General features: G+C 43.9%; 11 protein-coding genes across 11 annotated transcripts; 5 read left to right on the plus strand and 6 right to left on the minus strand.

The window, feature by feature from the left end:
* Positions 1-263: 263 nt before the first annotated feature.
* On the minus strand, positions 264-716 carry RPS31 (LALA0S03e03158g1_1; the record flags this gene model as incomplete). Its single annotated transcript, XM_022773186.1, has 1 exon — positions 264-716. The coding sequence occupies one exon, from the start codon at positions 714-716 to the stop codon at positions 264-266; it is 453 nt and encodes a 150-aa protein (XP_022627685.1).
* A 639-nt stretch (positions 717-1,355) lies between these two features.
* PLP1 (LALA0S03e03180g1_1) lies at positions 1,356-2,039 on the minus strand (the record flags this gene model as incomplete). The annotated part of the gene is made up of 1 exon (XM_022773187.1): positions 1,356-2,039. The coding sequence occupies one exon, from the start codon at positions 2,037-2,039 to the stop codon at positions 1,356-1,358; it is 684 nt and encodes a 227-aa protein (XP_022627686.1).
* A 147-nt stretch (positions 2,040-2,186) lies between these two features.
* Positions 2,187-4,634, plus strand: SEC10 (LALA0S03e03202g1_1; the record flags this gene model as incomplete). The annotated part of the gene is made up of 1 exon (XM_022773189.1): positions 2,187-4,634. The coding sequence occupies one exon, from the start codon at positions 2,187-2,189 to the stop codon at positions 4,632-4,634; it is 2,448 nt and encodes an 815-aa protein (XP_022627687.1).
* Positions 4,631-6,091, minus strand: CDC1 (LALA0S03e03224g1_1; the record flags this gene model as incomplete). The annotated part of the gene is made up of 1 exon (XM_022773190.1): positions 4,631-6,091. The coding sequence occupies one exon, from the start codon at positions 6,089-6,091 to the stop codon at positions 4,631-4,633; it is 1,461 nt and encodes a 486-aa protein (XP_022627688.1).
* Positions 6,092-6,457: 366 nt separating this feature from the next.
* Positions 6,458-7,612, plus strand: SAS4 (LALA0S03e03246g1_1; the record flags this gene model as incomplete). The annotated part of the gene is made up of 1 exon (XM_022773191.1): positions 6,458-7,612. The coding sequence occupies one exon, from the start codon at positions 6,458-6,460 to the stop codon at positions 7,610-7,612; it is 1,155 nt and encodes a 384-aa protein (XP_022627689.1).
* Positions 7,613-7,641: 29 nt separating this feature from the next.
* SCC2 (LALA0S03e03268g1_1) lies at positions 7,642-11,997 on the minus strand (the record flags this gene model as incomplete). Its single annotated transcript, XM_022773192.1, has 1 exon — positions 7,642-11,997. One exon carries the CDS (start codon positions 11,995-11,997, stop codon positions 7,642-7,644), a length of 4,356 nt encoding a protein of 1,451 aa, XP_022627690.1.
* Positions 11,998-12,289: 292 nt separating this feature from the next.
* PUS5 (LALA0S03e03290g1_1) lies at positions 12,290-13,012 on the plus strand (the record flags this gene model as incomplete). Its single annotated transcript, XM_022773193.1, has 1 exon — positions 12,290-13,012. The coding sequence occupies one exon, from the start codon at positions 12,290-12,292 to the stop codon at positions 13,010-13,012; it is 723 nt and encodes a 240-aa protein (XP_022627691.1).
* A 10-nt stretch (positions 13,013-13,022) lies between these two features.
* NVJ3 (LALA0S03e03312g1_1) lies at positions 13,023-14,234 on the minus strand (the record flags this gene model as incomplete). The annotated part of the gene is made up of 1 exon (XM_022773194.1): positions 13,023-14,234. One exon carries the CDS (start codon positions 14,232-14,234, stop codon positions 13,023-13,025), a length of 1,212 nt encoding a protein of 403 aa, XP_022627692.1.
* Positions 14,235-14,410: 176 nt separating this feature from the next.
* CSN9 (LALA0S03e03334g1_1) lies at positions 14,411-14,893 on the plus strand (the record flags this gene model as incomplete). The annotated part of the gene is made up of 1 exon (XM_022773195.1): positions 14,411-14,893. One exon carries the CDS (start codon positions 14,411-14,413, stop codon positions 14,891-14,893), a length of 483 nt encoding a protein of 160 aa, XP_022627693.1.
* A 110-nt stretch (positions 14,894-15,003) lies between these two features.
* On the minus strand, positions 15,004-15,507 carry LALA0_S03e03356g (LALA0S03e03356g1_1; the record flags this gene model as incomplete). The annotated part of the gene is made up of 1 exon (XM_022773196.1): positions 15,004-15,507. One exon carries the CDS (start codon positions 15,505-15,507, stop codon positions 15,004-15,006), a length of 504 nt encoding a protein of 167 aa, XP_022627694.1.
* A 1,437-nt stretch (positions 15,508-16,944) lies between these two features.
* Positions 16,945-18,321, plus strand: MAS1 (LALA0S03e03378g1_1; the record flags this gene model as incomplete). The annotated part of the gene is made up of 1 exon (XM_022773197.1): positions 16,945-18,321. One exon carries the CDS (start codon positions 16,945-16,947, stop codon positions 18,319-18,321), a length of 1,377 nt encoding a protein of 458 aa, XP_022627695.1.
* Positions 18,322-18,341: the final 20 nt, after the last annotated feature.

The following is an 18,341-nucleotide window of genomic DNA, read 5'->3' on the forward strand; positions in this document are numbered from 1 at the left end:
AGCATTACAACAATCGGCATGGAACCAGCTCGTTTCTATCCGCGATAAGATGAATAACAATTAGCATTTAAAATAACAACCCTGTAAATTATCAAGAAACCAAGTCAACTAGCTCATTTTGAGTATATGGCAGACGGTTCTCTGCTCTGACAGAAGACACACTACACTAGCAAAGTAGATTCAAAGGTCGATTCAATTACAACAATATTTACTCACCTACGCTATCCTAGTGGAAAAACGAGGAAAAGTTATATACGCCGAACTTAGGCCTTGATTCTGAAAGTGGAGTGACACTTACCACAGTAGTGTCTGTCCTTGTGGTTGGCCAAGAAGACACCAGCACCACAGTTAGGACACTCTCTTCTCAACTTGGTGACCTTACCTTCGGAGTCAACCTTGAAGTAGTTCAAGACAGCAAGCTTGACCTTCTTGTGCTTGTGCTTGATCTTCTTTGGGGTGGTGTAGACCTTCTTCTTTCTCTTCTTACCACCACCTCTCAATCTTAGCACCAAGTGCAAGGTGGATTCCTTCTGGATGTTGTAGTCCGACAAAGTTCTGCCGTCTTCCAACTGCTTACCAGCAAAGATCAATCTCTGTTGGTCAGGAGGAATACCTTCCTTGTCCTGAATCTTGGACTTGACATTGTCGATGGTGTCAGAAGACTCCACCTCAAGGGTGATCGTCTTACCGGTTAGGGTCTTGACGAAAATTTGCATCTTGGCTTGTCGGCAAACTAGTGATAGTGCTTCTTTCAGACCAAGTTGACTGATTTCTTTAGAAACGAGAGAAAAAAGTGGTGATGAGAGGAGAGCGTTTGGGATTTGACGCTGGGCTTTTATACTGAAATTTTTCAGACGATGAGAAAAGAAAGAAATCGAACAAATTGCGTGGGTGAAAAACTTTGGGTGTCCGGGTGTTTGTGATCACGTGATCAAGTTGAGCATTACGTGATGATGAGAAACACACAGTGACAGAAAGAACGTTTTAAGCAACGAAAGATGTTTGGTTTTATTCTTAGTTGTGAAGCATTGTTTGTAGGTTGTCCGCCTTTACTGTCTTTTGACCTGGATATATTGAATCGACGATATCGAAACCCACGTCATTTTCTGAGGCGACAGCGTGCAGTGAGAAATTCCTGTCAATTTCGGGTCACGTGCCACGGTTTGTGACCATTCCGCAGACTGTAGATATACCGTTGAACAGGTTGTCGACAATTCAAAACGCTTTTTGAACTATTGCTATTGCCAGTCTCAAACTTTGGCGTCATTGACTGCTGCAACTAGCGGTGTTGATGAGCCTGGACGCTCGTGGGACATGATTCGATCCACTACACACATCCAGCTTCCGACCCCATCTCAAATGTCTAAATCCGACCCATTATCCTCTGAATCGTTCCACTTTGAGCCGCCCTGGTGTCCACTCCCGGCCCCAGCTCTTTTGGCCAAAACGCCCGCGTCAAATAGCACTTTTTCCAATACAGACACGTCGAAATCGTCCGGCTGATTTCCAAGTCTCGAAAACCCCACTATTCTGACTCTCTCCACACCTTTCTTGTATGCCACGACAAACGGCAGCACCTGCACCTGTAGTTTAGCGACCAAAAATGGACATTTATCCACACTCACACGCAAAAATTTGGTCAAAAGGTGTTTTGATGCAAGCTGCGATAGTTTAGAGTCCATCACATTACACTTGCGGAAATTCTCCAGCCCAAAATGAATCACCACTTGATCTGTGTTGGTTGTAAGCTTCATAACTTCATTTTCGTCATCTACTGTAATCAATTGACCGTAATGCTCGGTCTCAACGTTATCTTTGATCTTACGCATTTCTGTTGCTATCTGTTGCAGTCTTTGCTCACGATACTGTTGTAGAAACTCGTTGTCATCGTTGTAGTCCAACTCTTCCAAAATCTCATCGAGCGATGCATCGCTGTCGTTGGGATCATCTTCACTCACATCTTGCCTCTTTTCAAGACCTGAACTACCATTGGCAGCATTGGTAACGAGCCGATTTTCGTAACGGTCTAGTTTGCTCATCAGGCCTATTACAGCGTCGTATTCGCTCCTGTCTTATGGCAGTGGTCAAATCAAGAACTTGAGCTCCATATATTGTTTAAATAATATTATCACATCTAAACCAGAACCTTGATTCATATCGCTAAAGTACATTGAGATCGTAGCCGAATGAACTCGCTTTATGAGCTGGACGCCAGGTGGAGGAAGCTTCTGAACCTGGATAACTTTTTGAATGGTTTGACCGTCCACGAGTTTGTCGAAGAGATCAGCAACGAAAACTCGTTGAAGGATGGAGCTGCACATACCGGAACATGGGAACATTTGAATCCCAAACCATATATAAGGACGTTTGAATCGACGGTGAAAGAGCTACAGAAGCTCAACACAGATGCGGAAAGCAGAAAAGGTCAATTGGAACAAGGAGTGGCGAAATATGAACTATTGCATGCTCAAAAAGTTCTGCAACTTAGAAGTAATCTCGAGACGATCGTCAAAGACAGCAGTGTTCTAGACAACGAGCTCACAAATGTTACACAGGTGGTATCCCCCTTGGGTGAGAAACTCGAGAAATCGATCAAACGGAAAAACATGTACGCCAAGTCCGTTGAGCTAATCTCGTACTATTCAGCATTCCACACCGATGGAGTCTCCTCAGAGTTGGAGGCACTTAGGACATCCAAAAACTGGAAATCCAGGGCTAGAGCCTCAATTTTGGTGAAAAACTTGCTGATTCTTACCAGGAAAGTGGAAACGAAATCAGTGCCAAAAACAATCGAAACTACGGCTTTAATCGAGCAGTATGCCCAAAAGTTAGAAACTGAATTTCTAACGGAGTTCAACACTGCCTACCGTGAAAACGACTTTGATCAGTTGACAGAAATTGCCATTCTTCTCAACCGCTATAACAATGGCTTAAATGTGATTCAAAGTTTCGTTAACCAGCACGAATACTTCATGGGGGTTGATCAAGACGATTTTGCATTCAACGAGTCTTTTAAGAATAGTCTGACAGACTTGAACCATCACGCCATCTCTTACGAGTCAAGCATGGTACGCATTTTGGATGAAATAGAAACCCTGGTCAAAAACGAGTCGAAAGTGGTAGGACGGGTTTTCGAAAGCAGATGTGCATTTGTATTACAGTTACTAATTCAAAAGATCTTCTTGCAAAAAATCGAACCGCGTATCGAAGCACGACTCAATGCCGCACTATCGCTTTCTGGCTTGGCTTATGTTAGGATGCTACATGGTCTATTTTCATTGCTCAACCAATTTGTCAAGGATCTATCGGAGTTTTTCCAACTAGGAGACATTGAAGACAGTGCAGATTTGACTTCTGCTCTTGAGCGCTCTTTTAACGATCTCTTCTCCAAGACAATATACGACAGAACCAAGTACTTTGACCTGGAGAAACGGAGTTTGGAACTTGCATTAGCTCAAAAGACCTCGAAATTTTGTTTGGCTCATGAAAAGGAAATTTACGCAAGAGCCTTGAGCACAAAACTCATGAATGGCTCTTCGTTCGCTAATGACATTGCATTCCAAGAATCGGGCCCAACTTCGAGCGGCAAGCTTTCACAGATTAACAACTTTTTGAAAAGCCATTTGGAGCGAGAGAAGAGGAAACTCAATGGTGCAGACAATTTGTTGACCTCTGACTACATAGGAAGGACGTCGAATAGCTTTGACGGAGTCCCAACCAGTCAAGAATTTTCCTTACAGAGTATAGACGGTATGCTGAAGTGCGCTATCGAATCTGTGGCACGCATAATGGAACTGGTTCCTAGTAAAGCAAATGAGTACACTTACGAAATCGTCGAAGTGTTGTTGGTGGGGACAGTTAACTCATACGTGGAGTGCGGGTTGGAGGTATCATTTTCACAAATGACAGAACAGGACCTACCCAAAAATCCAGAGCTGAATTTGTCATATCTCAACTACATCTCAAGGGCTTCCGAGATGCTGAGTCTTATATCTGCTACGATAAAGACTGTGGTGTTACCACTGTTTGTCAATGCACCAGAGGTTAAAAAAGCGGTCATAATGATATCAAATCACCATCTCAAAAGGTGTGAACTGCTTATGAACATTGTTATAGACGAGACTGTACTTGCGTTCGCACAGAGATTCTTGGGGTCGTTAGCTAAACAGAAAAAACGAGATTTTCTGCCCAAAACACAGGACATACTCGACCACGATACACTTCCTGCCTCTGAGATAGTAAGAGATCTCAACACACTATTTTCACAGGTTCGTTTGTACTTGAAGAACGAAAATTTGCAAAGTTTTCTACAGCAAATCGGTAGCAGTCTTTCGCGCCTACTTTTCGATCATTACAAAAAGTTTCAGGTGAGTTCCGTGGGGGGCATTATTCTCACAAAAGATATCATCGGTATTCAAACAGCTGTGGAGGAATGGTCGGTTGGTGGACTTATTGATGACTTTGCGACATTGAGAGAGCTGGCAAATCTTTTCACAGTGCAACCCGAGGAATTGAATTCCCTGACGGATGAGGGCCATCTAGCAACGCTAGATCGAAGGATCATTTCTGCTTATGTGGAAAAACGGGATGATCTCAATCAAAACAGCTTTGTGAGCAAAATAGGCCTTTCTTAAGCCTTTGTATATTGAAACGTAAACACAAGCATAAGCATTAGACTCATGACAGAAGCATTAACGATAAAATTCTGAGTCTTACCAACAGCGCTCAAGTTAGACATATCAGAGAGGTCATTAATAGGAACAGACCCCTTTTTTGATGCTAAGGGTAAAACCAACATGCCATCTTTTGTCTTCTTCCTTAATTTAAAGCCTAGCACCTTTTTGAAAGACTTGGGAGCTACCGACATCCAACCAATAAACAGTAGTGTCAAAATATAGGCGCAAACATACATCTGCAAGGCCTTGAAGGGGTCGGGCAGGTAACAAATGTTAGTGCGGTAGGTGTCATCTGCGTATGGTGACTGTTGTGGATTGTATAATGATAACAACTGTAGCGCAGGTCTCGAAATACCCATATTCATAGCGCACGACTTGACCGTGATTTCTTCAGCTGTTTCAGTGTCTCCTTTGGATGAATATGTGTGTTTGACGTGGCAGTAGTCATGATCGTCGCCTGATAAAACTAACGAAGGCCCAATTTTCTGTAGCACTTCTTGGCTTAAATCGGATTCGATGAGCGTCTGATATTGCACACCCTTCATGACTGGAAACGGCTTTGGTGATTCACGTTCCGGCCCGCATGTCTGGACATCTGGGTCTCTCCACAAGGGAACGTGGGTCAATAAAATCCTTGGACTTGATTTGGGACTTTGAGCCACTAAATCGAGAAAGCTGCGAGGTGCTGCAGAAACTTTTTCGTTCTGCGTGTCGGACAGTGAAATGGTGTCTAATAGCACAATGGTGTGGTTGCCGACATCCCACTTACTGGAGGTTTCTCCAAAATAGGCTTTGAATCGCGACAGACTTTCCTCCATGATTGTGTCTCCGAATCCGATATCGTGATTGCCAGGAAGTGACATTACAGCTAGCCTATTTGGCTTTTTCGGGAAAATGCGATTGAAACGCGAATATTCTGCAATCCAGGCCGAATCTTCCCAGTACCTACCACCATCAAACAGATCGCCCAGGAAAAATGTGGAGTCTGGGTCCAAAGTATGGTGCAGATACTTCCAGTTGCGGACGTGATAGTTGTCAACAATTTTCTGTGTGAAGAAATTTACTATCCATGGTCTTCCCGGGTACGAATGTGCATCCATGATCTGCGGATCAGCCAACACGGCCATATGGTGCGGCGTGGCCGATTGTGGCCAGGCTTCCCAGCTTGACCATTGGCATTTCCCCATTGCACGTTTCACCACCGTATTTTCGTAATACTGCACGAGACATACCCAAAAGCACAGCCATGATACCAAATACCGCCACGCTACCATTTGTCGCAGCAATTGCCACTTAGAATTCACCTCTACGAAAGATGTCCTCGTTATTTTAGGCCTTAGAGTGTCATGTTTCTTTACTTCAGATGCATTATTCAAATGCCAATTCTCATCTGGTTCTCGTCTTCGATAAGACATATCTCGTCCTATATGCTGGCAGTTTTCTGAAATGAGCCCCGGAACGCAAACTTGTCCTGCTGGTCACCTCGTTGCGCTCTTATTTCAAGCGATCTTCTCTATCTTAGCCTTTACCTCTGCAATATCTCAATTTATGACTTTTGTTTCCAGTTTGTTTCCCATTTGTTTCCAGTTTGAATGTTTCCAATCCGATCAAAAATTGTAGATTAAGCTTTGATTTGATGAATAAGAATGAACTAGATCAGATAGAGAGAGATAGATCGATCCAGTAACGGACGCCATTTTCTAGTAGCTTGGATAAACCTTGGGCCCATTCCTCAGTTACCGAGCGCTAACGAGCCAACAGTCAATGCCCGCATTCAATTGATGACACGCCGGCCTGAACGCAAGCTTAGATCGACATCACCCTCGAACACCAGTAGCGATGGACTCTTTGACTTTGACAACGACGAAAACGGTATTCCAGCGAGCGGACGACTCACGGTGGTGTCTCGCCTTACTGGCGAAACAGAAAAGGTACATGATTGGGTCAATAGCGATGAGGTAGAACGCAAGAAGCAGGAATTGCAGAAGATGGAAGAATTGGTGATGGAAAAGCATCCGTTGGAAGAGGATGATGAGGTTGACGAAAGCGAGGGAAAGTGGCCAAACGGTGATATAGAAGGTGTTCTAGCAGATCCACTCTCAGATGAACTGTACACCTCGTACCACCGGAAAATGCAGAGACAGGAAGTTCGGATGGTCAACCAGGACAAAGTTCAAAGTGAAACGGAGGCAGAACGGCTGAGAGGCATTCTGGAAGGTCTTGAGTCGCAAAACTGGCTCAAAACCCTGTTGCATACGACCAAGATTCGCAATTCTGGAGATTTCGAGGAAATTTCCTGCAAACGAAGGCTAACACAGGATGCCATCAACAACATGTTGGCCAATTTTAGCGACTTCAAAAATCGAGTAACTTTTATGGGGCGTAACGGTAGGTTAGGAAATGCGAAAAACACATATGCACGTTCTCGTACTTCTACGGAGCTCCCCAATGCCCGTATTAACCATTATAGACGACCACCGTTCGGGTACGGTGACACCAATCTCTGTTCGGATGACGAAGAAGAATCAATGACCATTGCAGAAATAAAGGCCCACAGAAAGCGCTTGAAAGAGAAGAAATTTGGTGGGTCAGTGGTAATTCAACTCCGCAAAAGTGCTTCCAGTCACTATAATTTCGCTATAATCGCAGAGCCTCTACAATCTGCTTACATCGTTAAATGCACCAAAGCCGAAAAAGAGGTGTGGTCGCGAAAGTCGGAGTCGCTGCCCATTCAATTCGAATCTTGTGAGCAATTTCCAACACAGACATACACGTCAAGGCGCATTCACAGTCCGCCTCATGCCGATTACAACGGAAACGACGTCGACAAAAGTCCCGAAAAAAGGACCTTCGATGAGATAAAAGGACCCACAGTCGTGTCTCTTAATTCCCCAAAACAAGTCAAAAAGACTCGTAAACAAAAAACACAATCTTGACATTACATGCACTCAACGCCGTTATCGTTTTAACTATCGTATGAAGAAGTCTGGTTACGTACCTTTTTCTCGTCGAAACCCAAAGGCGGAAACACAAATTCAATATCGGAATTTTTTGGCTCCGCAGCTTTGGCTTTTAATTCTTCCTCCTCATATGTGCCCACTACTGAAACGTTTTCATCGGTGATGCCGAATTTTCGACAGAAATATCTTCGAAGATCCAAAAGACATTCACGAGCCACTACCAGGTCAGAGACATAAGATTTGAATGTGGGACCTTCTTTGCCTCTATGTCGTTCAACAAGTCCCGAAACCTCTTCGGCTTTCACATCTAGAAACCTTATCAAATTAGACACGTCAAGCAAGCTTTCAAATGTGACGACCGCCAAGTTAGAGCAAAAGATTATTACGTGATCCTTCGAGAACACGCCCTTAGATCTCATCAGGTAGGACGTCAGAACCTTTTTCAAAGCATTAAAAAGCTTAGTGTGTTTCATGCCCACGTTGAGTAGAGCTTTCTGGGTTGTAGACAAGAACAAAGGCTCAGCCGATAGCCTTTTGTCTTGAAGCCATTTTCCGTGATCGACAGCACATTTGATTCCACTACTCAGATTACTGAACAGCATACTGGTATTTTTCGCGAATGCGCTGTCCATTATAGTCAAAGCTAGCTTTCTGGTATTCTCGTGAGGCGATCCTGACAGTGCCATGACAGCGGGCATACACTTTGCCGGATTAGAATACCCAAATTCGATGACAAGCTCGATATATCTCAAGCTAACGCAGGAATCGTACTTTTCTTCAAGAAGAGAGGTCTCAAGGACGACCTTTAGGTACCGAGTCGCCACGGCTGCGGAAATCGCATCGCTAGACGCGTCAGCATCAAACGATTTACCTCTCTGGTACTTTAAAGTCGAGTACCTTACAGGTCGCGTAAGGTTCAAGCTCTTCCTTTCCTCGTTGACGAAGAAGTCGCAAAGGCATTGAATAATTATCAAGCTCGTCTCAAGATTCTTGATAGCAAGTTCCTCATCTATAACAGTTAGAACTTTGGCGGAGTTGAACAGCTTGGGATATGTCGCACCCACTTTCAGAAGATTTCGAAGCGCATTTTTTCTCAAGTCAGGAGCGGCCTCGCGCATGCTGAATGCAAGTAAGCATTTGGTGACATATTCAAAAATTGGCTCTCTGGTTTTCAAATGCGGAAAGTTGTCAGGTGTATTTGTAAAGTTGCAAAACCTCGCAAACCCAGCCGCCAGATACAGTAGCCGCTGTAGCTTTCCATCGGCTTTGACTGAGGCCGGGCTCTTACGCAACGAATTGATGTATGGAGACAACAAAGCAAGACAAGATGAGCATGCCTGAGACACTCTTGTATGATCTTTTCTATGAAAAGAAATTGACCAGCATAAAGGTATCGCCTCCTCCATTTCTGCCACGCTCATTTTCGGAAGGCGTCCTAAAATGACAGACTCTAGCTCTATTAGAAACCCAGACTTGAAATATGAGAGCTTCGAAAAGCTGCTGTTGAAAACTTTCAGAATATAAAACTGAAGTTGAGATCTTTCGGAGGAAAGCAGGTAGGGGTAAAGAGTTGTGACGTGATCCTTGGTGATAAAAGGACGATCGCAAGCCGCTACAATTGAGAGTAAATGGAAGATGTTTAGCGCATGCGCATGCAACCTTTTCTCGTTGCCGTAGTGACACTCTATGGCGCTGTCAACAAGTCGGCATGTAATGAGCCGTGTGTTTTTTAGAATTGTTTCAAAACGCTGCGTTTCGTGAAGGTCTTTGTTAAGAACGTAGTCATTCAAGAAAATATCAAACGACTGGGAGCCCTCGTCTGCGCCAACGAGAGCCGAGATTATCTGCACTACTTCATCCAAGAATCCGATGTCATTTTTGGTACCTGGTGACTGCTGTTCTTGAGGCAAAAACCAGCGTTCCAGTAGGGATATTCTAGCTTTCTCAACTATAGCCTCCTCCTCATCTTCTGCTCTTCTCAAAATTCTGTTGGCTACAAACGCTTTGACGTCAACATCATTCGAGCTGTCATATATCTTCAAATTGAGATTCAAAACTTGCTTCCGAATAAGTGTGCTCTCGTCATTGAAGTTGACATTTATCAAACGATAGTACTTGGAAAAATGAATTGAACCAATGAGGTCCAAAATCGCGCTTTTTACTGAGGCCGACGAATCTTTCAATTTTTGCTCGAGGACGCTTCTCACAGAGGGGACTGCAAGTAATTCTGGATCTCTCGCTATTAGCGGGCTAAGGCATTTGATTGCCGCTGACATGACCTTCGTCTTTTGTTTGTCCAAGAGGGATAAAACGAGCTTGATGTAAGGATCGAACAAATTAACCAGTTCCGACGCCTGAAGAATTGCAAAATAATGGACGTCCAAGTCTTCGACATTAATTGGTGGCTGACCATTTCGGTCACTGTTTGTATTGTCACGAAGAGCAGCGACAGTGGCTTCATTCGTCATATTTGCCAATATAGACCCTTCTTCTTCTACCTCAGATAGCGCAAGTAGGAAATTCATCTTCCTGTCCCAAAGAGTACCTGCCTCTCTACTATCGGATGGGAACGATGACATGCAAATTTCGAAATGCAAAAGAACGGTATCCAATAGCTTTGGGCGTTCGTGTATTTCTGCCAACGAGAGCTTGCCAGTAGATCTACCTTTAAGTCTTATCTCCTGCAGAGCGCTACCGATTCCGGTAACTACTTGAAGGATTGTTGCTCCTTTGATCGAAGAGTTTTGATTGGAAGGACTGAATACCAGGAGCATCATTCTCAATAAAGAGGCCAGTATATTTTCGGCCACGCTCCAACGAGGATAAAGAACCATTGAGACCAGATCTTGTACGTAGTTATCCAAGATAAACTTTTTAGTACTGTTTGTCACGAAGGTTCTGTTGATTACAGAACGGTTGATATGATCAATGAGTGACGCCAGTTGCAACTGCTGATCTTTGTAGTTTTTCTGGAACTCGGCAATCATATCCTCTGTTATGTTACTCTGTTTAGGCCGAATACTGATAGAATTGATACATTGAAGCATGCTCGTTAAGGTTGCGAACAAATGGGTAGCGTAGACAGAAGTATCAATCTTCTGAAGCTTTTTGTGAATTCTGTTGGTCGGGAGGGTGTCGAGTCTGAATAGCATCTCGTCTACTATGAAGTGCCGCTGGGTGGGCAGTTTTCTGAACAGTGATATGAGTCCCGCTGAGCTTTCCCTCTTCAAGCTCTCTAGCCATGTCGACAATTTAGCCATTCCTTGAACCTGAACAGGACTGAAAGTGAGCAAGTCACAGAGAAGATAAACCAACTTGGTAATCAACTCTTCTTCTTGAAGCGATTTCTTTTCTACGTAAAGTGAAAGCAGGCAAAGTGAGGATTTCAGCTGCAAGCAGTTATCAGCTGTCGCAACAGTGCTCGTGGAGCCCTCACTTAACTCTTCGTTTACCCTTTGCAGGAAAGAAATGGTTGACACAAGGTACCGTTCAAGGTATAGACGCTTGTCATCCAGGTCTAGTAGAAAAATGGTCAAAATGATGGATAGACTTCTGAAGGCAACTGTTGTGAGGGAGGCGAAATCCTCAGCCTTCAAAATGGTTTCAAGACTTTCGGAACATGCTCTCAAAAGTGTACTCAGGGTTCGAGAGTCAAAATTTTGGTTGAAGCTGTCTGTTTTCGAAATATTTTTCATGATGATCTCGATTCTCTCAAGGCATGCGTCAGAGAGCGTTCGGCCTTGATCCAATTGCGCCCAACACACATAGTCATCAGTAGTATCAAGATTGTTGGCCTTATCCAAAGCCGCAATAATGTCGTTGAGCTCCTTAACGTACTGCTCGTACAATACATGTTGATCAACTACGACAGGTTCAGGCGAGATTCTACTTTTCTTGGCTGAGGTCCTGAGTTCCACATTGGAAAAATCAGCGTCTACAACACCCTTGTGCTCTCCCAGTTGGTTTGAGGATTCTTCTTCATCACTGGAATGTGGCCTTTTGCCGCATGCCTCGAGACACGCTGTATTCAAAAAAAGTCGCGCCTTTTCGGATAAACCCTCGAAAAGGTCTTTCGACACACTTTCCGCGCTACCGTCTGTAATACCAATCTCCCTGAAATGCAGATTGAGACCGTTTTTCAATTCGAACGGAACACCAGGTCTCAATTCGTTTTTTTGGGAAATCTCAGTGGTACACCCTTCGCCAAACGCGATATTGTCGTAATGAGGTTTGACGCGTAGCGACGATCTCATGAGGTCACAAAGCCCACCTTTGGGAATCAAGTAGTTCAGCGGTTGAAACTCTAAGCACTCACTCAAACGCTTAGGAATGTTTGTGTCATCTCCAGGAAACGTAGTCATCAATCAGTTTAGCCGCCCTCGAGAACCGTTCTGTCTTCGAAATCAACCGATTTGCTTCGTTTTGAACCAGTTTTCGCGCTTATGATACCTTACCTGCACTCCTTGAAGCTTTTATATGCTTCCAGTTCTTCAAAATAGCCGTATTCAGGACTTTTGTGAACTTTTTTATGGTTTTGGCACTATCGGAAAGTGTTGATCAGAATTAGTGAATTTAAGAACGCCATTGAAATTATCTTATACACCGTTGAAGATCAACAATCGAGGTAAAGATCTAGAATCGACAGCTATATAAATGAGCAAAGGATCAGCTTTAGGAATCTTGGACGTACGTAAAGCTTATTTAGTAGTCAACAAGCCAGCTGGCGTTTTCTCACAGCCTCCAGATATGGCAAAATGGCGTCGAAACCATGGGGAAAGTCAACCACCTTTGCTTTTAGATATGGTACGTTCTTCGATGCGACAGCACCAACTTGAATGTGACGGATTGAGAACTGTTCATAGATTAGATACAAACGTTACCGGCGGCGTTCTTATAGCTAGGGACAAGAACGCAGCAGCTCTTTTTTCAAGATATCTCAGAAAAGGCGGCAACAGTGGACACAAGCTTGTAAGGAAGTACGTAGCTCTGGTAGATGGAACAGCAAGTGGGCTGGCCAACGAAGGAGTGCTGGAGAGTAATGGCATGAAAACCTGGTATCGGAAAATTGATTCTGGGGCGTTGATGCTGCAGCTCAGAACCGGTAAAAAACATCAGATAAGGAGACAATTGGTACAAGACTTGAGTCTGCCGATCTTGAACGATGTCAAATACGGGGCACGACCGATCCCCTCAGCAGGTTACCTAATAGGGCTGCATTCGGCTTCCATTCACACGCAAGTGGGACTGCAAAAGGAAATCCACCTGATCCCAGTCGATCTAGGACGAACATCTTTGTGGTCGGCTTACGTTGACGAGACAGGCAGTTTCAATCCACAAGTGCAAAAAATGCTTGTTGAAGACTGGGGAGTCGATTAGAGACATAGAGCTAAGCAATATGCGCTATGGCACAAGTCAGGAGCCGTTCAAGCAAGTGTGCATTGGCATCTTGATCTGCGACTATAGCACCCACAAACTCTTTAACATCGGTTGCGCTAAGACCGACAAGACTGTCCAACTTGTACAACACGAGAAGTTGCAGTAAGTTTTGCTCGCATTCCTCGCGCAAAAGCCTTTTCTTATGGTCATCGAGGACTGGCCTTGGCGGCCCCATTGCTGTATCGGTGGGGAACACCAGTCGACGAAGAGAGAGGAAAATTCGGCCAACCTGCGGGCCAGAAGCTATTTTGCCACTCACGCTTGTCTGGAAAAGACAGTAAAGGACTTTGTCCACCGCGGATATTTTGGCAGCGGCTGATTCACCATATTTGAACAAACAGTACAGCAGTGGTCTGCGTTGTTCGAATTGAGTTAGTCTTCTGAGACACGAGAATAAATATCGGTGGGCGAAGGGTCGTTGCAGCTGCGATGGTCTCTGTAATTGGGATTTCAGCGCTAAACGTACGAAGTCGACTGTAGTTCGAATCTTACCCAAAAAGGTACTGGATTTGGATTGAGATTTGTGGATTCTCGAACGAACAGCCTCGTTAAGTATTTCGAGCATCAGATAGGGCTCTGCAATACTGCCAAGTATTCTACCACACAGCAGAGATTCGTATAATGACTTCACAAAGGCGTGCTCTAAAGTCGAATTGTTGCCCAAAAAGGAGCAGATATAGTTTGCGGTTGTAGAAGGCCCTCTTTCTCTATCATTATCAAGCCGGCTACTCTTTGGCATTTGATAGTGTTCGAACACGACAAACGGCACGTCATCGAGAATCAATTGTTCCCAGTGAACTTCATGGCTTTCAACGTGAACTATCAACCGTTGCACAAGTGCGAACACTTCACACAAAAACTCTGGATCTTGAGATGGCACTTTGGTACCGAACCAGGATTTGATGAAATTCTTGAAAACTAGGGCAACAAAGGCGTGAACGCAAAGCGCGGGGAATTGCATCTCTTCGAACCTCGTGTGTAGGCATGTTGGATACACAGATTTGCACAGATCTTGGAGATATTGTGGCGAGTTCTTCGCATGGTTCGATTCAAACCTCACCTCATCGCTACAATCCTGCTGGTTCAGCTCATTTCTCAATTTCACCTTACGCTGGTACCTCGAAACTAACGTAGAATTCGCATTGTAAAGAATTGTAGACATTAGATGTTTGACGAGCAGTTCATGACATCAACGGAATGTCCTCAATGATCCGATATGTCTGAGTATTTTGACTATCTTTAACTTTGAGGTTTATCATGTCAAATTATATATCAGATGGACGGTTTTTAGAGTAATGGAAAGTAAGGTACTACTACCTTCGAATAGTCAAGTAAGTGATGCGTGAAGGCCCTATCGTCCATGTGCTCGAGGATGCTGGGACACTGAACTATAAGCCATTTTGGCTGGCCTCTAACGACAAACTCGAAGAGTCCATCTTGGAAATATTCAGTTTTGGTAGAGTAAAAGATGTGCCCGAGGAACTACGATGCGAATTTACAGATCGTATGTGGACAAAACTTAGGGTTTTAACAATTTTGGAGTTGTTTTGCCGGTATCGAACTATAAGTTTTGCCGAAGTGCAAGTTGAATGTGAATTGGAATCGGCGTTTGAAGTCGAACAACTTGCGATGCGTGTGGGCAAATGGGTTGATTTTCAAATAGATCAAGTGAACAGAGAGATACAGGTTTTGAGGTGCTACGAGGGACGAGACGTATATAATGGTGAAAAACAGTTGCGGCTGGTCCGTGATGTCGACACAAGGTTGACACTCCTGGAAGATCTCACTGCTTGGAAAAAACGACTGGAAAATGAAATCTAACGTCGCGAAATGTGTTGTATGGAATAAATAATAATGGTAATAATAATAAATAGTAAAATAGGGATTTCAAGCCCGCCAAAGTTTTCTTTTATCTTTGAGTTTCAGGGCCTTTACTGTTTTTCCTCGGTAGCGCTTTTCGCAGTCCACAGCTTTTTGACCACGCCTGTGAGACCATCTTCCTCGGTCTCCAGCTTGTAGATACCACCCAGAGCAAACAGAGACCCAAGGGTCAACAAGTACATGGCATAGTTGTGGTTTTTGCCGTACACTCTGGCTGGAATGTAGTCGACAATGCAAGATTGGTAACCCACGTAAATGTGACCCAACAACACCGTGGCCAAGACCGAATCGGCCACCACGCTGACGTCTCCACCAGCAGCCAAACTGCTGCCTACAAGAGGCAACAAAGCGACCGAAGTGACACGTTGGAAATCCCAGTGTAAGGACCCATGGATTCTGCTAGGGGATGGAGGCTGGTACGCCTCGTTCACATCCCCTTTCACACCACCAGGATTCTGAGGCAGCGTCGACAAAAATGGAATCGTCAAAGACTTCTTACCAGTCTGGTGAAGCGTTCTAAGAGCTTGTCTCTGCATCAAACCTTTGGAAAACATTTAAAAGTAACTTGGGAAAGTTGGGGGGAGAAATACAACGTTAAACTGACACACAACTGGTAGGATCTAGCCCTTTGCAAAACAATACAATCCACTCAACAGGCTCGATGCACCAGACTAATTGGAAAGGTTTCTCTTCAAATAAGTTCTGATGAAGTGATGAGCAGAGTTGAGAGATTAGCTTGTCATCGAGATCGGATCCGAAAATAATATAAGAGTATACCTCATGACCTCCCGTGAGAAGTGATGTGTGAATTGTCTTGAAGTTTGACGATTTTGTTCGGATCGAAAGACGATGTGGTGCACGAACAAACTGAACGTTGATGGATTTATTTAGATTTTATTACATTTTTGGTTCCAATTTATGAATTTCCTGTTTTTTTGGTGCCAAATATTTCAAAAACCTGGAACCTATGGGGAGAGGTTTTTGCAGTATGTGATGGTTGTAGACCATAGTAATTTACTCTCTCAACTCTCTGGAACATCATGTGCTCTCACTAACGGTGTTTAGACGTCATTAAGTACCAAATTGGACCTTTCATGTGTATTATCACTTTAGCACAGGTGTGTCGCTGACACTCAAGGTGACAAATTATTAGATCACGTGACTAAATTCTATTCTCAGCCTGTTTACTGATTGCAGACGGCTTTGACGTAGAGTCGATTGATTACACACCCTCATGGCGCTTACATGAGCAGAATCAAGCATCGGATTAGGGTTTTTCTGATGGTTGATCATTTCCATCTTTGTCATCGTATTAAGTGCTTGTGATCACTGGAAATATCTGAAGCTGATTTGCAAGAGGGAATCACCTACCTACTCTCCTGGATATCTATCTTAGAATGGAGTTCTGGTTATCTGTCGCTCCCAAGTCCGTTTTTTTTTAAATGTGACATGCAATCGAATGTCAACTCACACTTCAATCAATATAATTTAACACACCATCGTAAAGCTCATGATTTTTCAACACCAAAACAAAAGGTCCTCCAATTCACACCAACACTCTATGATCCTGACAGCTGTGCTCTGAATCTGGTAAAAGTAACAACACTCGACATCAGGTATTTTCGTGTCAAATACAATTTATAATTCAACGAAACTCGCGAAAACCCGCAAACAGAGCACCAAGAAACCACAAATTGACAGCTCTCTTATGAAACTCTCTACAATCCAATCTGATTTCCATACCTTTTATCTGCTCTGAATCCCTTTCTTTAGCCTCCCATAACCCGCGCTGACACTGGACCTCTACTCGATACTCTACCCGATGCTCCAGTCGATAATCTACTTTGTAAGCACATCTACTTTAATGAATATGTAGAATTCTAGACATCGTCATCTTTAACAATTCCTACCAACATTATAAATACCAAGGAGAGCTTAAAGTCGACCACTTCTACATCGAATCTTTGCCCACACTTCCGGTACTCAGAATAATGCTTCGCAACTTGGTCCCACGCTCCCGCGTTATCAGACAGTTGGCAACTAGTTTACCAACTACCAGAACCTCAGTGCTTCCAAATGGACTTACAGTAGCTACAGAAACGATACCCAACACTTCAAGTGCTACTGTGGGGATTTTCGTCGATGCCGGTTCAAGAGCTGAAAATGTCAAAAATAATGGAACGGCACATTTCTTGGAACATTTGGCTTTTAAAGGTACCAAGAACCGTACTCAGGTGGGGATCGAATTGGAAATAGAAAATATAGGATCTCATTTGAACGCTTACACGTCAAGAGAAAATACGGTTTATTACGCTAAAACGTTGAACCAAAATATTCCAAATGCGGTGGATGTTCTAAGTGACATTTTGACAAAATCCGTTCTGGACAAAAGTGCAATTGAAAGAGAAAGAGACGTCATAATTCGGGAAAGTGAGGAGGTGGACAAGATGTACGATGAAGTGGTTTTCGACCATTTACATGCTATCACTTATAAAGACCAGCCATTGGGTAGAACTATTTTGGGTCCCATAGAAAACATCAAAACCATTCAGCAGCGTGATCTGCAGGAATATATCTCCACAAACTACAAAGGCGACAGAATGGTGCTTGCTGGTGCCGGGGCTGTTGATCATGACGAGTTGGTGAAAGCAGCTGAGAGGTTTTTTGGACATATTCCTAAATCATTGTCACCAGTGCCCCTAGGCTCCCCACGCGGCCCTCTGCCGGTTTTTTACGGAAACGAGCTCAAAATTCAAGAAGACACTTTACCCACAACTCACGTTGCTCTATCAGTTGAAGGCGTCTCGTGGTCAGCTCCTGACTATTTCACAGCTCTTGCCACTCAGGCAATCGTCGGGAATTGGGATAGAGCCCTCGGATCAGGTAATAACTCTCCATCGCCCCTAGCAGTAGCTGCGTCGAGTAATGGAACCTTGGCCAATTCCTATATGTCTTTTTCTACATCTTACGCTGATTCAGGTCTATGGGGCATGTACATTGTTACAGATTCCAAGGAACATAACATCAAATTGATTATTGACGAGGTCCTTAAAGATTGGCAGAGAATCAAGAGCGGGAATGTCACTGACGAGGAAGTCAAACGCGCCAAAGCGCAGCTGAAAGCGTCTCTGCTATTGTCTTTAGACGGCTCAACCGCCATTGTGGAAGACATCGGACGTCAAATCGTCACCACAGGAAAAAGGCTCTCCCCAGAGGAGGTTTTCGAGCAGGTAGACCGGATAACCAAGGGCGACATAATTACTTGGGCCAATTATAGGTTGAAGGGAAAGCCGATCTCCATCGTCGCGCTTGGAAATACTGCTACTGTTCCTTCATTGAAAGAAATTGAGAAGGGATTGAACGTTTAAAATTCTTCTTACGATCTTCA

Source organism: Lachancea lanzarotensis, scaffold LALA0S03 (genome assembly GCF_000938715.1).
Source record: "Lachancea lanzarotensis genome assembly LALA0, scaffold LALA0S03, whole genome shotgun sequence".
In the NCBI taxonomy this organism is placed as follows: Eukaryota; Fungi; Ascomycota; class Saccharomycetes; order Saccharomycetales; family Saccharomycetaceae; genus Lachancea; species Lachancea lanzarotensis.